General features: G+C 35.5%; 2 protein-coding genes across 4 annotated transcripts; both read left to right on the forward strand.

The window, feature by feature from the left end:
• Window positions 1-65: 65 nt before the first annotated feature.
• Window positions 66-3,822, forward strand: LOC140819778 (sphinganine C4-monooxygenase 1-like). Of its 3 annotated transcripts, none has more exons than XM_073179982.1 (3): window positions 66-603; window positions 2,176-2,766; window positions 3,316-3,822. In XM_073179982.1, exons 1-2 carry the CDS (start codon window positions 370-372, stop codon window positions 2,728-2,730), a joined length of 789 nt encoding a protein of 262 aa, XP_073036083.1. In that variant the 5' UTR covers window positions 66-369; the 3' UTR covers window positions 2,731-2,766; window positions 3,316-3,822. The 3 variants fall into 3 exon arrangements, with proteins under 3 accessions (XP_073036083.1, XP_073036082.1, XP_073036081.1); XM_073179981.1 differs by having other exon boundaries at window positions 3,398-3,819; XM_073179980.1 differs by lacking the exon at window positions 3,316-3,822 and having other exon boundaries at window positions 2,176-2,894.
• Window positions 3,823-6,457: 2,635 nt separating this feature from the next.
• LOC140819197 (uncharacterized) lies at window positions 6,458-6,904 on the forward strand. The gene has a single exon (XM_073179207.1). It carries the CDS (start codon window positions 6,458-6,460, stop codon window positions 6,902-6,904), a length of 447 nt encoding a protein of 148 aa, XP_073035308.1.
• The last annotated feature ends 15,117 nt before the right edge of the window (window positions 6,905-22,021 follow it).

Consider the following 22,021-nt stretch of genomic DNA (forward strand, 5'->3'; position numbering starts at 1 on the left):
TCTCCTAAAATAATATATATTCAATAACATTTTTATGGTCTACATTGCCGGCGCCTACGTTCAAAGCAAAGTCCTATAATTTTGAACTTTCTCGAAATCAAGATTGGACCAAAAGTTGGCTCTCTTAAAAAAATCAAAAATCAATCGTCGGATTGGAATCCAGTTTCGATTCACTTTTCCAGCGAACCCATTTTATGTCAAACACTCGATCCAGGCTGTGTCTGGATCTAGGGTTCTTTTTCTGATTATTTTTTTTGTCCCTTATCCACGAATATAGATAACAGACGAATTCATAATCCAACACAAATACGGCACTGTGTTTTTATCGAAATCCCACTTGTAATCTATCCTGGGAAGGAAGAATTGGGTATGGAGATAATGAAGGGATGGGACGTTTCGGACGAGATATTAGGCACGTTTGTACCCATAATTGTGTACTGGGTTTATTCAGGAATCTATATCGGGCTTGGATTCCTCGATGATTACAGGCTGCACACGAGGAAGGATGAAGATGAGAAGAATTTGGCGTCCAAGAAAGATGTTTTCAAAGGGGTCCTTCTTCAGCAGGCTGTTCAGGCGGTTGTGGCCACCGTTCTCTTTGCCGTAAGTTTACCTTTATTATTTTTGAATTTGTTCAACTATTATGTTATGCATGGATATTGTGAGTTCTGAGCATGTAGAAATTGTTTTTGGATTGCTGGGGGGGGGGGGGGGGGTGTGTGTGTGTGTGTGTGTGTGTGGGTGGGGGGGGGGGGGGGGGGGGGGTGGGGTTGTAACGTGCCGTGTATGCTAGTTTCTATTGTTGACAACTATTGTGCTCTTTCAAAAGTGTTTTTACTCTGGATTGAATTGATTATCTTATGATTGGTTTTAAGAAGTATATATAGTTCAAACCCAGTATGGATAAAAAGATATATGTGTATTTATGTGTGTACCATTTGTTGAGGTTTACTTCATGAAAATGCTGTTTATGATCTTAAATAACTGTTATTCTGGCTGTTCTATAGTTTGTAAAGTGCTCCTTGTATGTAGTTGTTTGAAGATTGGTTTTTCTGTTTCGAAATTACCTAATTTTGCATCCTGGTAATTTGTACGAGTTGGATAACGCCCTCAAAAAATTGCGTTATATATTATCATTTGTTTCTTGTTAGCATAATTTATATGAATTGATAAAAAGTAACTTTCCAAATTTTTTCTTCTCTTTTTACTTCCAAATATGGGAATGTAAATGGAAACCAATTATAAATGTGTTTCTACAATCTACACTGTTGAATAGAGGATCTTTCGGGGTACTGTATGGTTGTTTAAGGGTTGATCAACTAGACTTGGTCCATTTAGGACATAGATTTTCTCATTATATACGTATAATTTCCCTTTATTGTGGATCAACTGGGGTACGACATGAATGAATTTGCCATACCATGATTTTCTGCATTGTTTTGTTATGAACTTCGAGAATTTGGAGGCATGTGTTAATGTATTGTACTTTTACTTCCTGATAGTTCTCCTCAGCCCTGAACAGATATCATTTAGTCTCACCTTAAGAGTTGGGTTCACCTTCTCATTGCAGAAAACATTTAATTTTTCAGGAGATCAAATCCTATGCTGGTAGTTTAGAAACTATTGTTTTTCCTCGACCATGAGATTTTAGGGAAAAAGGCAGCACAAAACTTCATCACTTCGAACCTGGAACTTAAGAAACCAGCATATATACTTCTTTAGTTCTATACATAATCCAGCAAACATAATGATGTATATATAAATTTTTCTAATCATGTACTAGCATTGAAAATAATGACAGACGCTTTTTGATTTAGATAACAGTTGCATGAATCTTCAGTGCAAAAGTGAAGCTACATAGTGAATTCCTTAGTAAATTTTTCGGTGAAAAGAACATGCACTGTTCTGAGGTGGTCTTTATTTTCAGCTGGAAATATTCTGAGTGATTAAATGGATGAAATGGATCTGAAGCAAGATAATTCATTTATTTAACTGAGCTGGTCTCTGTGGGGCTTGTATATTTAGACACATAATGGACGGTGTTCCTGCCTGGAAATATTTTTGGAATAATTTTCCAATTATGTTCCATGTCTTAAAGTATGTGCTTTTCTAACTCAACTACATGTGTTATTCTTTCCCTTTATAGTTCTGAGTAGTAACTATATTTGTCATTAGGTTACTGGAAGTGAAAATGAAGCTGCACATGCTCAACATTCCTCCCTCATTGTTCTTGCCCGACAGTTTTTTGTCGCTATGGTGGTATTAGATACCTGGCAATATTTCATGCACCGTTACATGCACCACAACAAGTTCTTGTACCGGCATATCCATTCTCAGCATCACCGGCTTGTTGTCCCCTATGCTTTTGGAGCTTTGTACAACCACCCTTTGGAGGGTCTTCTCCTTGACACAATTGGCGGAGCTTTGTCATTCCTGGTCTCAGGCATGTCTCCTCGAGCTTCCATCTTCTTCTTTTCCTTCGCTACCATCAAAACAGTTGATGATCATTGTGGGCTATGGCTACCCGGAAATCTGTTCCACATTTTCTTTAGAAACAACTCTGCCTATCATGATATTCACCATCAGCTATATGGCAACAAGTGTAACTTTTCACAGCCATTTTTTGTCACGTGGGATAGGATTCTCGGCACTTACATGCCATATTCACTTGTGAAGAGATCTGCTGGTGGTTTTGAAGCTCAGCCTATAAAAGTTGTCAAGGAAAACTAACGAAGATAACCTACTGCCAGCCATTAGTGTGTATCGGTATAGGTTTTTGTCTCATTTTTATTCGATGATTGAGTGTTTTATGATTTGTGCATATCTCTACATTGTACATGACATCTGATGTATTATATTCCTCCTCTTTTCCTTTGAAAAATGTTTTAAATAAATGATCGAGGTGAATGCTTTTCTTTGAGACAGACAGACGACGCGCTACACGATCTTGTCTGTTAAATTCGAACTTTAGTTTGCTCCTTGTAAACTTTAATTTGAATCTTGAATGTGGGTATAGTTTCGATACGATTCTTTCAAATGTAAGGCTAGCTTTTCAGAGTTAATAGCCAGATCAATTCCATCAATGAGAAAATGTTTCCCATAAGACATGGTCCTATTACTTCGTGTTGAGTTGCAAATGTATGATGAAATATGAAATGTTGTATTATTTGAAATAATAGATTTCATATCCATTTGATTGTATTGTATTGTATTGTTTGGATTGGATGAAGGTGAATATCAAATCGCCCTTCATTAGCTTATGCAAGTTTAATGGTAAGCATGATTTATTTGCAATGAATCTTTGGTGAATTTCAGATCGATCTTTACTAATTTAATTACATGCAATGGCAAGTGAGATGGATTTGCTTCGAACTCATCTGCGAATCTCTTCCTTCAGATCAAATTTCTTGATCCAAACTCAGATAGACGTCTTTGTTCTTTGTTGAAGAATACTTGGATTAAGGCCGAATGGACCCTTTTTGGGGTTTAATTCATTGGTGCTGCGCCCAGATGGTTGTCGTCGTCTGGCTTCTTTTCAGGTTTACTTTGCTTCAGATTTGGCTGCAGTGGTATTGATCGATGCCTGCAACAAAATATCGGTGGCCGGCCATGCCTCTTGTTTCAGATTTTGGTACCCTTCTGATAGAAACCTAGCAGTATGTTGGTTACAAAGATCTTGAGCTAATATTCTGATATTTGGATGTTTTTCAAATCGAATTTCGTCTACACTTTGATATTTGTTGGATATTATGAATATTTTGGGACCGCAAAGGGTGTGAAGGTGATAAATATAATCCTGCCATATGAATTTTTTTTTTGGCATGTGAGCACAAATGCATATAACTTTAGCATCAGTAAAATTTATGATTTTGATTATGTAAGTTGGTTTGTTTTAGATTTCAGTTTTGTAATTTGTTAAAGTTTGGTTTTCATCCAATAACTTGATTTTTTTTTTTGTTTGATTTTTTTTTCCTCAAACTAAATCCAACGAATGTTGTTTATTTAACATTGAGATTCTCTATTACGTAGCTTGTATGGTATAAATAAAGTTCATTTTACAGATGTTAAAATTCATTTAAGAAAAAATAAAATAAAAATGATTAAAAAAATTTCAAGTTACTAAATGAAAAAAATTAAATTTGACAAATTATATGATTACAATCTAAAACAAATCAATTTAGAGGACTAAAATTTTAATTTTCTTCTATAGTATTATCTAAGCTACATTATAATTAGAGTTTTCAAAAGACTTGGACTGCCTTACCTCAACTTGCCATCAAAGAGGACGGGTAGGGAAAACTCCGACCAGCCTACCTCGGGTTGTAGGTTAGGTAGGTCAACTAGTCAAAAATTTAAAAAAAAAATGTCTAAAGAAATATTCACAAATCATCATAATAATATAAATATTTCAAAATTTATAGATCATACATGAAAAAATTCGAATAATATAAATCTTTCAAAACTCATTAATCATGCATAAAACAATATAAATATTGAGTAGGTTTTTTGTGAGATGGTCTTACGAATCTTTATCTATGAGATGGGTCAACCCTACCGATATTCACAAAAAAAAGTAAAACCTTTAGTATAAAAATTAATACTTTTTCATGGATGATCCATATAAGAGATCTGTCTCACAAAATACTACTCGTAAGACCGTCTTATATAAATTTTTGCCATAAATATTATATCAGAAAAAACCAACTCACTTTGTAACCCAAACAGACTGGCCTGTTTTGGCCCGACTTCAAACGGAACTCAATCCACTCATTACCTATGATGGGGCAGGCGAACCCAACAAGTTTGACAGCTCGATGAAACTCTTATAACTATTACACTTTATTTCTAAATTGTAATACCTTGTCAAATTTTGTTTTCGAAGTCCCAAAATCCCCATTATTTTTTAAAAGAAAGGAAAATTATTACAAAATGAGAAACTCAAACATGGCTCTGAATCCAAACATTTTGCATCAAAGTCTTGTATCGAAGTCATATTTTATTATACGTACGTATTGCATGCAAGATTTACCAATATATATAGGATTTGGGGGTTAAAAATAAGCAACCCTCTCTTCTTTTAGAGTAGGTTTTTTGTGAGATCTCACGAATTTTTATCTGTGAGATGGGTCAACTCTACTGATATTCACAATAAAAAGTAATACTCTTAAGGTGTGTTTGATACAAGTAATGAGATAAATAAATGATTGATTATGTTATAGATAACAAGATTGATATATTATTAATCAAACATTATGTGATACTGATAGACTTAATTTAATTGTGGTGATGATAGTCAAAACGAGTAGATCTCGTTAGTAAATCCAGAAGATAGTATAAAAGCAGAAGTTCTCATTTCGCCTTAACAAAGCAGTACTCGAAATCTTAGAAAAACAGAAGCAGAACTTGACTTTTACTAAATCAGAACATATCGTTCATATATTTAATGTTACCGTTACTTTACCAAGTACGAGTATTTAATACTTCATTAACGCTGAACAAAGTCATTTAATACGTTTTACCAAATGTGGTATGAAACAAGACTGATTGTTTGGAAGCTTTTTGCAGGAACCTTTTTAGGCAATAAAGCTGATTCTATCAGAAGTCAAAGAAGCCGTTTTGTTTATAGACGTTGGATTCAAGACTTCTATAAATACACAAGATCAACGACGTTTATAGGTTACCAAAAACTACGAGCACATTCTCTAACATACGAACGTTGATTTGAGCATTCAGAACTTCTTATCATCTTCAAACTCAATATACAGAAAAGCAGCACACGCTTCATATTAGTTATCTGATCTTTTGATATCATATTGTGTTGAGTGTTTCTTACTCTCTCTACAAACATATTCACGTTACTATATCTTTGAGAAGAGTTTGTAATCTGGAAAAGAGTTTTTTCCAGAACTTTGTTGTATACGTTTTATTGAGTTGAGATACTAAGAGTTTCAGTAGGCAAAAGATAATTCTTGCTGAAGTGGGTGTATACAAGTGTTGTACTGTAAAAACCAAAGTTCTTTTAGTGATACTTTCTGGAAACAGAAGAAGGGGAGACGTAGAAGATTTTATCTTCGAACTTCCATAAACAACCATTGTCTACTGCCTACTGATTTATTGTATTTCACCGTACTCCATCGGATCGTTTCCGCACTTTTTATTGTGATATGCTGGTCTTACTCTTGAACAATATTAGCTATAATCTCTAACAAGATTCTAGCACCCTTTGCAAAAACGAACGTCAAATGAACGAGTTTATTCTCCCCCCCCCCCCCCCCCCCCCCCCCCCTCACCTCTAAACTCTATATCGATCCACAAAAAGTGGTATCAGAGCAGATTTTTCTTGTTCTATATTTACAACAGTTATGGCTACTTCAGCAAGGTTCTCATGTTCTTAAAAGAAGACTTTAATGACTGGAAGATCCAGATGCAAGCTCATCTTGCAGCTCAAGACGATGACATGTGGTATGTCATCACAGATGGTCCTTTGAAGATCTTAAAATCTAACACTGTTGTTGCTGTTACTGAGGGAGCATCCCAAATGGTTCATAAGCACAGAAGTGAATGGACTGGCGAAGATAAAAAGAAAGTCAATCTTGATAATGTTGCGAAGAACATTCTTCACAAAACCCTCGACAAAAATACCTTCAGCAAGATCAAGATGTGTTATACTGCTAAAGAGATTTGTGAAAAACTCATCCAAATCTATGACGGAAATGAGCAGGCGAAGGAGAATAAACTGTCTGCAATGCAGAAATTCGAGAATCTCAAAATGAAAGCTGGAGAAACTCTGAACGAGTTTGACGAATGTTTCAGCAGCCTGGTTAATGAACTAGCAGCACTTGGGAAAGAGTATGGCAACAGAGAAATAGCAGTCAAAGTGATGAGAGCTTTACCCAGAGACTGAGACGTTAAAACAATGGCTATGAGAGTCTCCAAAGTCCTAAACAAGTTGGAGCTACATGACTTGTTTGCTAACTTAAAAGCCTATGAGTTTGAACTGGAAGTGAGAAGCGGAGAAGAGCCCTCCACAAATCTACCAACCAAGGCTCTTGTTGCTACTACTATTACTACTACTGCTGCTGTTGCTGCTGCAGTTGTTCCACAAGCATTGCCTGCTACCACTATTGAGAGCACTTTTGAAAAGACTGGTGAAAAGATCAGTAATGATGTTATGTATCTTTTTGTGAAAAAATTCTCCAGATTCATGAAGAAGAATCACCGAGCTTACAAAAGCCCTAACCGGAACTTCAAGAAGGATTCACCACCCGGTGACATGGCGTGTTTTAACTGTGGAAAGATAGGTCACTTTATTGCTGATTGTCCAAAGCCCAAGAAGGATAACCAGAAGAAAAGGAATACAAAAGAAATGACAAGAAATTCAGAAGAGACCGCAAAGCGATGATTGCTGAGAAAAGCAAATTTAAATGGGCGGATTCTAGTTCTGAGTCTTCTGACTTAGAAAGTCATTCTAGCGAAAGTGATGGAGAAGAGATCAAATGTCTTATGGCAGATATCGAACCAACCTCGACATCTGGAGTTGTACTTGACTTTGACTCTGACGAATTTACACGAACTGATCTAATTAAAGCACTGCATGACATTGTGGAAGAATACTCGAGACTTTCTCAATCATTCGAGGAAGTTAAGATTGAAAATCAAGACTTAAAGAATCAAATCAGTAAGTTCACTTGCTTGCAAGAGAACAGCTGCAATGATTTAAAAGTTGAGATGAGTAAGTTAAGAACTGAGAATGAAAGAGTGAATGCAGACTACCAAAAAATGAGGTCTGAAAACCAGAAGCTATCTGTTTTGGTAAATGCATGGAACAAGTATTCTGTTTCTTTAGAGAAGATGCAAGAATTGCATAAACAATCCGGTGACAGGAGTGGTCTCGGATTCAGCAATAATGAAAGCACTTCTGAAACAAGTATTAAGCCTGACCTTGATAAAGACAAAAGGAAATTCATTCATTTTGTCAAATCCAGTGTGGTATATGAACCTGAAGTACCAACTGTTCGAATTGAAAGGACTGTAGATCAGACGAACAGAAAGAAGCATTATGGTCTGGGTCATGTTGAACCTAAGGGAAGAGTTCACCAAAGTTATGGATCCAGCAGAGGATTCAACTTAGGAGGACAACCCTCTATGAAGGTTAAAAACTACCAGTACTATAATTCTAAACCTATCCAGAAGAGATACATACCAGACAACAAAAACAGAAGGAAAGAACAACATTCGACTATGCATTCTGTTAGAAATAGCAGACCTTCTGTTGCACACACATCTTTGGACACCCGAAGTACAAGGTCACCTAAAATTGTACAAATTTGGGTTCCCAAAGGACTGATAAGGATTGAATCCAAATAGATTGGGTACCAGATACTAAAATTTGTGTTTGCAGAAACAAGAGAGAAAAGCCAAATTCAGCAGCTCCACATGGTATTTGGACAGTGGATGTTCCAGACACATGACTGGACAGAAAAATCTATTATCAGAAGTAATGAGTTGTACTGGACCAAAGATCACATTTGGAGACAACTCAAAAAGTAAAACCGTGGGTAAATGTAAGATTATCCATGGTAACATTACTCTCAATGATGTACTATTACTTGAAATCTTTGTTACAACTTGATTAGCATTAGTCAACTGTGTGATATTGGTTACTCTGTGGCTTTTCAGAAGCACACATACACAGTTAAAAATGCTGAAGAGTCTACTGTATTAACTGGAAAAATAGAAGGTAACACTTACAAAGTTTCATGGAATAAGATCATATTAATGTTCTTACATGTTTAGTTGTCTCTTTTAGTGATAAACATTGGCTATGGCATAAGAGATTGAATCATCTGAATTTCAAGTCAATCAATAATCTCAGAAAGCAGAACATAGTTGATGGTTTGTCTGATATAAATTTTGTTAAGAATCCTGTCTGTTCTGCCTGTCAACTTGGTAAGCAAGTCATCTATCTTCAAGAATAAACATAGTAAATCAACTTCAAGGTGTTTGGAATTATTTCATATGGACTTATTTGGTCCAATCCCTATCACGAGCTTAGGGGGAATGAAGTATACACTTGTTGTTGTTGATGATTTTTCCAGATTTACTTGGGTAATATTTCTTGCTGGAAAAGATCAAACCAGTTGTCTACTGATCAAGCTTCTGAAAAGAATTCAAACTGAGAAATAAATTTCTATCATTAAAATCAGAAGTGATCGGGGAACTGAGTTTACTAACAAGATTCTTGAGTTATACTTGGATGAACAGGGCATTCATCATGAATATTCAGGTGCCAGAACCCCTCAAGAGAATGGAGTAGCTGAGAGAAGAAACAGAACTCTTAAAGAAGCTGCTAGAACAATACTAGCAGATGCAGACATCTCTCAGCGCTTCTGGACAGAATCAATCAACACAGCATGCTACACACAGAACATAACAATGATAAAAAAAAAGGCACAATCAGACTCCGAATGAGATATGGAAATGGAGTAAACCTAATGTATCTTATTTTCATGTATTTGGTTGCAGATGTTTTGTTCACAATAACGGTAAAAATTATTTGTCTTCATTTGATTCAAAATCAGATCCTGGACTATTCCTTGCTTATTCAGCAGTAAGCAAAGCTTTCAGGATTTTCAATAATAGAACTCTTAATATTGAAGAATCCGTTCATGTTGTTTTTGATGAAGATAGCAGTCCTCCTGGAATTTCTAACGTGTCAAATCTAATTAACAGGTTAGACAGGATTCATCTGGACCTGGATAATGAAGATGATGCAGAATCTAATGTTAAAGATGCTCAAAATCCAGAACCAGACATTCTTCTGGTAGAACCAATTGTTCAGACACAAGATTTACCAGAACCAGAAATGAACTTTCCAGAACCTGCTACTGCTATAGCTGAGCCTGATTCGAATCCATCAAACCAGGAAGAAATTTTTTAAACCCTTTTGTCTGGAGGAAATCCCATCCTTCATCTTTGGTTATTGGTAATCCAACAGCTCCATTGAGAACCAGAAGGCAAATGATTAATAAATATATGCATGCCGCTTTCATTTCTTAGGATGAACCAAAGAAAATTGAAGAAGCTCTTCTAGATCCCAGTTGGATCAAAGCGATGCAAGAAGAGCTCAATCAATTTAAAAGAAATGAAGTTTGGTTTCTTGTACCTAGACCAACTCATCAAGCTGTTATTGGAACACGGTGGTTATTTAGAAACAAACTAAATGAAGAAAGCACTGTGGTCAGAAATAAAGCAAGACTTGTAGCTCAAGTTTTCAGACAAGAAGAAGGAATAGACTATGATGAAACCTATGCACCAGTAGCAAGTCTTGAAGCGATCAGAATTTAGCCTTTGTTGCCTTTAAAATATCAAAGTTTATCAGATGGACTTGAAAAGCGCTTTCCTAAATGGTCTACTGCAAGAAGAAGTCTGCGATGAACAACCTCCAGGTTTTATCGATCATTTCTTACCAAATCATGCATTTAAATTATACAAACCATGTATGATTTAAAACAAGCATCTCGAGCTTGGTATGACACACTTTCACAATTTCTTGTCAATCACGATTTAAACATCGGCATAGTAGATAAAACTTTGTTCACTTTAGTTAAGAATAAGCACATTCTGTTAGTACAGATTTATGTTGATGACATAATCTTTGGGTCAACTAACCCCAAATTGTGTGCAAAGTTTTCTAAATTAATGCAGGAATAATTTGAAATGAGCATGATGGGAGAATTAACATTCTTCCTAGGACTGCAGATCAAGAAACTTGATACTGAAATCTTTTTAAATCAGGCTAAGTATACTAAGGAAGTTTGGCATGGAAATATGCTCTGCTGCTTCTACTCCTATGAGCTCATCTACTAAACTTGACAAGGATGAGAATGGAATTTCAGTAGAGGTAACTCAGTATCGTGGTCTTATTGGCTCACTGTTATATCTTACTGCCAGTAGACCTAATAGTATGTTTGATGTCTGTATTTGTGCAAGATTTCAATCTAACCCTAAGCAGTCACATTGCATTGCTGCTAAGCACATACTGAAATATTTGAAGGACTCTCAAAATGTCGGCTTATGGTATCCTAATGACTCATCTTTCAATATTATTGGATATTCAGATGTTGATTATGCAGGTTGCAAGTTGGACAGGAAAAGCACAAGTGGTTTTTGTCAGTTTCTTGTTGATAGGCTAATCTCCTGGTTTAGTAAAAAGCAGACTTCCATAGCTACGTCTACTGCAGAAGCAGAATACCTTGCCACTGAAAGTTGCTGCTCTCAAATACTGTGGATACAACAACAACTTAAAGACTACGGAGTTCAAGCTTCTGAATCACCTATCTTCTGTGACAATACCAGTGTTATAGCAGTCACACAAAATCCAGTACTTCATTCCAGAACAAAGCACATATATATCAGACATCATTTCATTATATATCATGTGCAGAAGAAGGAGATTCGGCTGGAATACGTTTCTACTGATCAACAAGCAGCAGACATCTTTACAAAGCCTCTGCCTGAGAATAAGTTTTCTTATTTTCAAATGTTCTTGGTTTAATTGATTTAACTTGAGTATATTGTTGCTATCAGTTATTTGTAACTCATCTAATATCAGTATGTTTACAAGGAAAAGGAGACGATTTGTGGAAACTACTGATATTTTATTAAGAATGAAATCGATGCCTTACAACTTTATTCAAACTTCTTTTCACAGCATATTGTCATATTCTAAACCAGTTGTTCAACTCATGACTCCTAATATTCCGAAGGTTTTCGGAATTGGCAACTAGGTCAAGCAACTCCCACTCCCTTGACAGCATCATGTGATTCAGCAAATCTTCCTTGACCAGCTCGGATATATGTTCAACCCGAGCAAGCCTCTTGAACCATCTTGCAAATGACCTCTGCTGAGCAGAAGCAGGAAATTCTCCGGTGTTGATCTTTTGGAGGTCATGAGTAGTAGTCCAAATGGACATAACCTCCGCAAATATGAAGTCTTCTGCACCTTGCTTTAATTTTTGCAGACGTTGAGGTGTCCAGAAAGGATGAGGAACATGTGTGTTGCTTTCACAATCCATTGGAGTACAATTGTCATTACGAGCAGAAGTTATCTTCATTTATAGACAAGACTTGAGGAAAACGAAGAGTGATCGAGCATTAAATTATTCAGACTATGTTTTTTTCACTCTTTCTTCTGTTTATTTCTTGTTATTTATTTTATTTATTTGCATTAAGTAAAAGCAGTAGATAAACAAAAATATGACAAAATGAAATATTTCATTCATAAAACCTGATGCATTACATTGTTCTATCTATTACATTTGTTGATATCAGCAGTTTGAAGTACTGCAAAGTACTTCAGCAGGAACCTAAGCTTTGCTGGAATCCCCTCTTTTCGCGTGATTGTGGTTGCTGAAAGGGATTAAGGGATTATTCCACAGCTTAGCCCTTCTAAAAACGAACAATCTAACTGATTGTTCATATTACAGGCCAAAGAATTTCTTCCAAGTATTCATATCTTGAAAAAGGATGTCTTCTGACATCATCTTACGAGAAGCTGGAAATTGTCCTTGCAATTCCTCTGCTGAATCAGACTCTGTAGAAGACTCTGAGAGAATTTTTGCATCATCCATTTGTGATTTGTTATTTTTTATTTGAGTACATAACTTTATTTGTGAGCTTCCAGGTACTTATATAGAGTCTCGGGGGAAGTTAAAGAGACATCCAACCGGTCACATCATGCACAAATATCAAGAGTCATATATCGTATCTATTGCATTTATTAGTTGCATTAATTGAGGGGAAATATTATTCTATTATGTCTTTTTCTTTTCCGTGCTTTATCAGAAGCAGAAGAAGGTTTGTCTTTTCGATAAAATAGTGTGTCTACTGGTTTTTTATCCAGATGCTGAAAATATTTCAATACTTCATAACTTCCAATAGATATTATCATAAGACGACAAACTCTTTTATGATATTTTTAGTAACTTTTGGACAGCCCGCCCATTTTTAGTTATTTTAAAATTTTGGCGTATCTAACTCTCTCTGCTCAACTTTTTAAATTCAACTGTAAACATATTGACACATGTCCTTATGTTTCACTAACGGCTGTACATTCTAGACTTTAACCATCTTTTCTTAGTCATTTCACCTTTACGCTTTCAGATCATTCGCATACTAGCTACTGTTTTCTATCGTATTCACATTCTACTGCAGAATCTACTCCAAATACTCTTTGTTTGAAGAAATGGCTGGAGCTTACACTCTAAATGCTTATCAAGTTAACTTTGCTTCAGTTCTGACAATCAAGAATGAAAACCTTGTTAAAATGTTTGAAGCCATCGAGAAATCTGGTCTAAGAAGGTTTTTGGAAGCACATGCTTTCATCTACAAAACTACTCTTGTAGACTTCTACGCCAAAGCCACTATAGATAATGGTATCTCTGACTTTTCTGATACTTCTAAGGAGGAGATGTTGGTTGTCCTCGTTACTTTCTCAGCTTCTGGAGAGGAAATCTCTCCTTCTTGCTTCAAGAAGCTACTAAAGATGGAATATCAAGTGCTTTCTGATATTGTTGGTCAAGGCTGGTACGTTTGATAAATTGACCAAGGAGAAGGTTCGAGTGATGCTGGCCATCACTTCTGGATTGGAGTTGATTCTTGTTTAGAATCCTGAAGGATATGGTTCTGAGGAAGAGTTCTGGTTTTGCTGTTTAGATCAGCAAAATGCTTAAGACTTTGAAATTTATAAGTGACTCGGGGATAGAAATCACGAGATGTTGGTTTTCCTTTCACTATTGAACATGACGCTTCTTATGTGACAATGGCCGATGCCGAAAATTTACTTGATCTTAGACCAAAGCCCTCTGTGGTTGAGTTCATTGCCTTGAAGAAGGAAGTAGGAGATGCTCAATCTCAGGTTCAAGGACCTCAGAAGAAGATCAAAAGGAAAAGAGTGGTTATCTCTACTGATTCTGATAAAACAGTATCTGAGGAGTCTACTGCTCCTACCCAAGCATCTATCCATGCCACCCCAAGCAAGAAGAAGGCTCACACAGTGCTTCACATCAAGAAAGCAGCAGCCATTGCTGATTTAGACACTGTCTCGTTGAGACAAGTGTTTCCAGAAGCCACGTCTTCTTTGCAAGTATCTGTTCATGTCACTAAGCCAGCAGCTACCTCTGCTACCACAACCTCTACTGCTCCAACCTTCAGACCCTCGTCTGGAGTTGTTATTCGTGAATCTACTTCAGGGTCTTCTGCTTTTCGACCCGTGCCTGCCTCGTCTTCAGACAAAGGCAAAGGAAAACTCGTTGCAGAACCACAAATTCACAGTGCCAAATCATCTGCTTTAACTGGTATTTATCTTCATTTGGAAGAGATTGAGAAATCTGCCAATGAAGAAATGACCCTCTTTGATGATTGGAATAAGGTTCGAGTATTCCATCCTCTCACATTCTGCAGAACACCAGGTGCATTTCGAAAAATTGTAAAGAATGAAGAGAAGGTATTTGCTCTTGCCAAGACTGAAACTGTGATTGAAGCTATGAGACACCGAAGTTTTATTTTTGAGCAGTTAAAACGACAGAAACTGGAATCGGTTTTAAAGACTATTCAGTCTAATTTTGATGCTTTGATTCCCACTGCTGCTCAGGATTAGCATGTGATCCTTATTCTTACTGATCGATTGAGAGTGATGGATGAGCAACTTCTTGCTCAAGAACAGACTTTTGAAGAATCTGTACAGTATTCAGTAGGCGTCATTCCCAAATGTTGTCAGAATATGCTAGTTGAGGAAAGAACTATAGCTCTTCCAGAAGCTAGAGTTTCCAGTACTCCTGCATTTCCGAAGCAGCCTACTCAGTCTTCATCTCTTCTATCTGTTCGTGAATTAGCTTCAGTGGACTAAGTCATTCAATCTATTGTTGTTAACGTCTCTGCGGCAAAGGAAACAACTCAGGCTGATGACATGGTCCAACCAGGAGCTCATCCAGCAGAACAACAATTAGCAGACTCAGATGCTGCACCATCTCAATCACTGCCAAATTTGGAGATTTTCTCTGCTGAACATCAAGCAAAAATGGAAGCCATCATGAGTGATAAAATTCCAGCAGTTGAACAACTGGAAGCCATGGAAGCCGAGCAACCAGAAGAAAGATTACTTCCTGAACCCTCCGCTGCTGCTGAAGGATCCTCTGTTGGACAAACTACTGTTGTTACCACTGCTCCAACAGATCTTATTTCTTCTACTGCCTTAGTTGTCCTTCCTACTGATTCACCAACTCGCATTGCTCATGTTGCGCATCTCGCTGAAATATCATAACGTATGCTCGCAAGAAGTCCATCCTCAGATGAAGAGCGCTTTAATCTTGAATTTGAGATGGACATATTGAAACAAAATATTGACAGACTTTCAGATATCGTCAAACAGATATCCTTTGAACATGCTGTTGAAGTCGACGCCACAAAATTCTTCCGAGAACGCATAACGAAACATGTCGTTAAAACGGCAGAATCGTTGGCTAAGATTGAAGTTGAATCCGACCTTTTCAGGAAGAATGTCTTGACCAGTCACGCCAACATCGTTCTTGGACAATCGGATGTTATTCGAACTGTCTCTGATCATGAGTCATCTCTTCGCTCAATTTCAACTAAAGTGAAAGCTACTGATTTGAAACTTGAATCCATCGATGCCAAGATTGAGTCCCAATCTCAATCCCTTCAGGCCCTTAATGATCGTGTTTCGAATCAGGTTCCATTTTTAAAGATGATTATGATGCACTATTCAAAGATATTGGGACTGATGATTAATCTTTTCAATTAATACTCTTTTGAACTCTTCTTTACTGTTTAAATACCTTTCAAATTATTTGGTTATAATTATTATCTGTTTCTGATTAACTATTCTCTTCATCATACTAACTTCTAGGTTTTGGCATCACCACAAAGGGGGAAATTGTTAGACGTAATTTAACTGTGGTGATGATAATCAAAACCAGTAGATCTCGTTAGTAAAACCAGAAGATAATATAAAAGCAGAAGTTCGCGTGTCGCCTTAAAAAAGTAGTACTCTTCGAGTACTTATCAGCTTAGAAAAACAGAAGCAGAACTTAACTTTTATTAAATCAGAACCTATCGTTCAAGTATTTAATTTTACCGTTTACTTCATTAATGCTGAACAAAGTCATTTAACACGTTTTACCAAATGTGGTATGAAACAAGACTGATTGTTCGGAAGCTTTTTGCAGGAACCTTTTTAGGCAATAAAGCTGATTCTATCAGAAGTCAAAGAAGTCGTTTTGTTTATAGACGTTTGATTCAAGACTTTTATAAATACACAAGATCAACGACGTTTATAGGTTACCAAAAACTACGAGCACATTCTCTAACATACGAACGTTGATTTGAGCATTCAGAACTTCTTATCATCTTCAAGCTCAATATACAGAAAAGCAGCACACGCTTCATATTAGTTATCTGATCTTTTGAGATCATATTGTGATGAGTGTTTCTTACTCTCTCTACAAACATATTCACGTTATTATATCTTTGAGAAGAGCTTGTAATCTGGAAAAGAGTTTTTTCCAGAACTTTGTTGTATTCGTTTTATTGAGTTGGGATACTAAGAGTTTCAGTAGGCAAAGGATAATTCTTGCTGAAGTGGGTGTATACAAGTGTTGTACTGTAAAAACCAAAGTCTTTTAGTGATACCTTCTGGAAACAGAAGAAGGGGAGACGTAGAAGATTTTATCTTCGAACTTCCATAAACAACCATTGTCTACTGTCTATTGATTTATTGTATTTCACCGTACTCCATCGGATCGTTTTCGCACTTTTTATTGTGATATGCTGGACTTACTCTTGAACAACATTAGCTATAATCTCTAACAGGATTCTAGCACCATTTGCAAAAACGATCGTCAAATAAACGAGTTTATTCGTCTGCCCTCCCCCCCCCCCCCCCAAAACTCTATATCGATCCTCAATAGATACTATTAAAATTGTTTGGTTCAACATTTTGAATACGTGATTAGCTTTTAAATATTAATAAATTTACTATTATACCCTTGCTAAGTTTACTTATTTGTTGTACGCATTTGGAAGCAATACATAATAATAATAATAATAATAATAATAATAATAATAATAATAATAATAATAATAATAAAGATATTAATAATGAAACTATTCTAATGGAAACTAATTTTAATAGATCTAATATTACAACCCATAGATCTATAAAATGGGAAGAAATTGAATTTCCAGAAAACTGGAGAACTGAACAAGCTGTTCTTAGAAATCCTATAATAAATATGGATTTACAACAAGTATTACAAAATAATGAAGGATCTGTTTCAAATACAGTTCAATAATGAACAAACAAGATTATTACCCTCTTCTTTTTATGCTAAATCAAGATCTAGTCATTTTTTTTTATTTCTCCTCTAGAATATATGGTAGATATACCACAAACTTTTAGAGCATCTACTTCTCAAGAAAGAGAAGATTTAGAATCTACTGATATATTAGATGATTTAATTATAAATCAAAATAATATTGTTCTTAAAAGTAACTTTCAAAAAGTTAAAGAAACCGATACTGTTTCAGAAATGAATTTTAGTATTTAATGGATAGTAAAACTAAAATAGATTTTACAAAAGGTTCTATAGCTAGGGCCAAAATAAATGTAGAATTTTATTTATCCAAATGAGAATCTTTCAGAGATTGGTATTTTAAAAGTTTCTCTGAAGAAGAATTTGAATATATTGTTTCAGAGTTTTATAAATACTGTGAAAACAAAAATAAATTAATATATTTTGTTCCTTGGTTTTTCAAAACATTTATTATAGATTATATTTCTATACTTGAAAGAAATTATAAAATTTCTTCAGGACAGATTCAAAAATCTGTTTAACCTCCTCAACAATCTTTTATTATAGAAAAAATAATAAAATTTTAAATTTTACTGCCTTTTCAAAATAATTTAACAATGATATGTTACAAATAACTGTTAAACATATTAATCAGATAATTGAAAAACAGAATTATATCAATTTATATCTCACAATAATAGGAGAAGAAATAAATTCTCTTAAAGTTCGTGTTGATAAAATTATTTTAGCTATTAATCAAATTAAACCAGATGTTCATATACAATAACCAGAAACTAATATTGTTTCTATTGCTACTTCTTCTATACAATCCCCTCCTGATATAAAAGATTTTAAATTTAAATCTTCTGTTTCTGATATAGAAAAATTATTAGAAGAAAAATTTAAAAATCTTAATTTAAATACTCTTAATGTAGAGTTTGAAAAAATAAATAACTCTTCTGATGAAGAAATTAATAAAATTAAATGGCCAGATAGACCTACCCAAAATAAATATTATTATGATAGACTCACTCCAATGAATGTTCTTTTAGAAGAACGAGAATATATTTCTCAAATATTTATAATGGGAAAAGTATTTATGAGTGGAACATTGATGGTTTTAGTGATAAGCAAATTTATAATACTGCTCATAGAATGCTCATGTATAGTACTGTATGTAAAACATCAGATAATACTGATAAAAATATTGCTAAAATGATAATAGCAGGATTTATTGGCCAACTTAAAGGTTGGTGGGATAATTATTTACATTATTCACATAAAGATGAAATTTTTAATTCAATTAAAAATGAAAATAATATTCAATCAGAGAATGTAGTATATTCATTGATAGACATGAATTAATTGTGGCGATAAAAATAAAAACCAGCAGCATTCCTTAAGAAAACAGTAGACGATAAGAAAATCAGAAGCTACTGCTCTAGTAAAACAAAAGCAGTTGAAAGGATAGAAAAACAGAATCAGAAGAAGATGTTACCTAACGGGACTATCTTAAATGTTACCGTTAAGTTTACCAAGTACTAGTATTAATTGCAGCATTAAATACTGTACGGAGTCATTTAATTCACTTTACCGATTTTAGTATAAATCAGGACTGATTGTTTTATAGCTTTTCTGCAGGAACCTTTTTAGGTAATAAAGCTGATTCAATCAGAAGTCTGAGGACATCTTCTGATCATAGACGTTGAACTCAGTCACTTATATATACATGGAACAAACCCATATAAAAGACACGACAGTGCGCAAAATATCTTTCAAGGATCAACACTATTTCACTCAATAGAACAACCTCGAAATTCCTTGATAACTTTGAGTTCAACACAAAGAAAAGTATCACACGCTTCATAGCAAATATATGATCTTTTGAAGATCATCTTGTGCTACTGTTTCTTACACTCTTCACAATCATTTACAACACTTATACTTTATCAGAAGAGTTTGTAATCTGAAAAGAGTCTTTTCATAACTTTGTGTATCACGTTTTCACTGTGTTGAATAACTAAGAGTTTCAGTAGGCAAAAGTGTAAGTCCTTCTGAAGTGGGTGTGTACAAGAGTTGTACTGTAATATCCAAAGTCTTTTAGTGATACCTTCTGGAAACAGGAGAAGGGCAGACGTAGAAGATTTCATCTTCGAACTTCCATAAACAACTACTGTCTAATGTTCTTACTGTCTTTGACCTACTTCATCAGATTATTTCCGCACTTATAATTGTAATCTGGTGAATGTATACGCAACAAGATAAACTACTATCTCTAGCAGGATTTTAGTACCTCCTTATAAAGAAAAAGAAGTAGAGTTTATTCACCCCCTACTAAACTCAACTTCGATCCACAACAATTGGTATCAGAGCAGGTTATTCTTGTTCGTGAAAAACTACAACAGATGGCACACTTTAGCAAGATTCCTATGTTCTCTAAGGAAGACTTTGATGATTGGAAGATTAGAATGCAAGCTCATCTTGCAGAACAAGATGACGACATGTGGTATGTCATCACAGATGGTCCATTAAAGATATTAAAGCCTAACACAGCTGTTGCTGTCACTGAGGGTGCACCACAGATGGTTGAAAAATCAAGAAGTGAATGGACCAGCGAAGATAAGAAGAAGGCCAACCTTGATAATGTTGCAAAGGATATATTATATAAAACTCTCGACAAGAACACCTTTAGCAAGATTAAAATGTGTTCTACTGCAAAAAAATATTTGGGAAAAGCTCATCCAGATATGTGAGGAAAATGAGCAAACGAAAGAAAACAAACTGTCTGTAGCAATGCAGAAGTTTGAGAATCTAAAAATGAGAGCTGGTGAAACTCTAAATGATTTCGATGAAAGATTTAGTAGCTTGATAAATGAGTTAACAGCTCTGGGTAAAGAGCATAGCAACAGAGAAATAGCCATCAAGGTGATGAGAGCCTTACCCAGAGAATGGGATGTAAAAACAATGTCTATGAGAGTGTCCAAAGACCTAAACAAGTTGGAACTACACGACTTGTTTTCAGATCTAAAAGCTTACGAGTTCGAATTGGAGGTAAGAAGTGGAGAAGAGCCTTCAAGTCTACCTACCAAGGCTCTTGCTGCTACTACTACTGCTACTGCCTCTTCTACTGCTATAGTTTCTCCTCAAGCATTACCTACTGTCATAATAGATAGCACATTGGAGAAGACTGCTGAACAGATCAGCAGTGATGCTATGTCCTTGTTTGTAAAGAAATTCTCCAGGTTCATGAAAAAGAACCATCGAGCTTATCAGGGTCCCAATCGCAATTTCAAGAAAGATTCACCATCTGGTGATATGAGATGCTTTAACTGTGGAAAAATCGGTCACTTCATTGCTGATTGTCCTAAACCAAATAAGGATGACCAGAAGAAAAAGGATCACAAGAGGAATGACAAAAAGTCCAGAAGAGACCGAAAAGCAATGGTTGCTGAAGAAAACAAATCCAAATGGGCGGACTCCAGCTCTGAGTCATCTGATTCAGAAAGTCATTCTAGTGACAGTGCAGAAGAAGTCAAATGTCTCATGGCAGATACTGATTCAACCTCGACATCTGGAGAGGTATTTGATTTTGATTCTAATGAATTCACACGAACTGATCTGATTAATGCATTACATGAGATGGTTAATGAGTACTCAGGACTTTCTCAATCATTCGAGGAAGTGAAGACTGAAAATCAAAACCTAAAGGATCAAATTAGTAAGTTTGATTGCCTACAAGAAAGTAGTTGTACTGATCCGAAGGTTGAGATTAATAGGTTGAAAACTGAGAATGATAGGATAAACACAGATTACCAGACACTAAAATCTGAAAGTCAGAGGTTATCTGTTCTGGTAAATGCTTGGAATAAGTCCTCAGTTTCATTGGAAAAGATGCAGGAATTGCAGAAGCAATCTGGAGACAAAAGTGGTCTTGGATTCAGCAATAGTGAAAGCATCTCTGAAACTAGTACTAAGCCAGAACTGGATACGAACAAAGAGAAGTACATTCTCTTTGTAAGATCCAGCTTGGTATATGAACCAGAAGTATCTACTATTCAAATTGAAAGGAATGTAGATCAGATGAACAAAAGAAAGCATTATGGTCTTGGTTATGTTGAACCCAAGGGAAGAGTCCACCATAGCTCTGGATCAAGTAAGGGATTCAACTCAAGAGGACAAATCTCTATGAAGGTTAAAAACTACCAACACTATAATTCTAGGCCTGTTCAAAAGAGATACAGACTAGACAACAAAAACAGAAGAAAAAAACAACATTTTAATATGCATACTGTTAGAAGTAACAGACCTTCTGTTGCATGCACATCTTTGGATATCCGAAGTACAAGGTCACCAAAAATTGTACAAATGTGGGTCCCCAAAGGACTGATAAGGCTTGGACCCAAATAGATTTGGGTACCAGATACTAAAATTTGTGTTTGCAGGAACAGGAGAAGAAAACAGAAATCAGTAACTCTACATGGTATCTGGACAGTGGATGTTCCAGACACATGACTGGACAGAAAAACCTACTTTCCGAGATGATGAGTTGCACTGGACCAAAGATAACCTTTGGAGACAACTCAAAAGGTAAAACCGTGGGTAAGGGTAAGATTATCCATGGCAATATAACCATTAATGATGTGCTACTA

The sequence above is a fragment of the Primulina eburnea genome, chromosome 18 (genome assembly GCF_022965805.1).
Source record: "Primulina eburnea isolate SZY01 chromosome 18, ASM2296580v1, whole genome shotgun sequence".
Classification (NCBI taxonomy): domain Eukaryota; kingdom Viridiplantae; phylum Streptophyta; class Magnoliopsida; order Lamiales; family Gesneriaceae; genus Primulina; species Primulina eburnea.

What these genes read in the sequence shown, in the direction of transcription:
- LOC140819778 (XM_073179982.1), top strand. Translation starts at nt 370, where the DNA reads ATGGAGATAATGAAGGGATGGGACGTTTCGGACGAGATATTAGGCACG. An exon ending in TGGCCACCGTTCTCTTTGCC is followed by an intron (nt 604 to 2,175) that starts GTAAGTTTACCT and finishes ATTTGTCATTAG; the next exon opens with GTTACTGGAAGTGAAAATGA.
- LOC140819197 (XM_073179207.1), top strand. Translation starts at nt 6,458, where the DNA reads ATGTGGTATGTCATCACAGATGGTCCTTTGAAGATCTTAAAATCTAAC.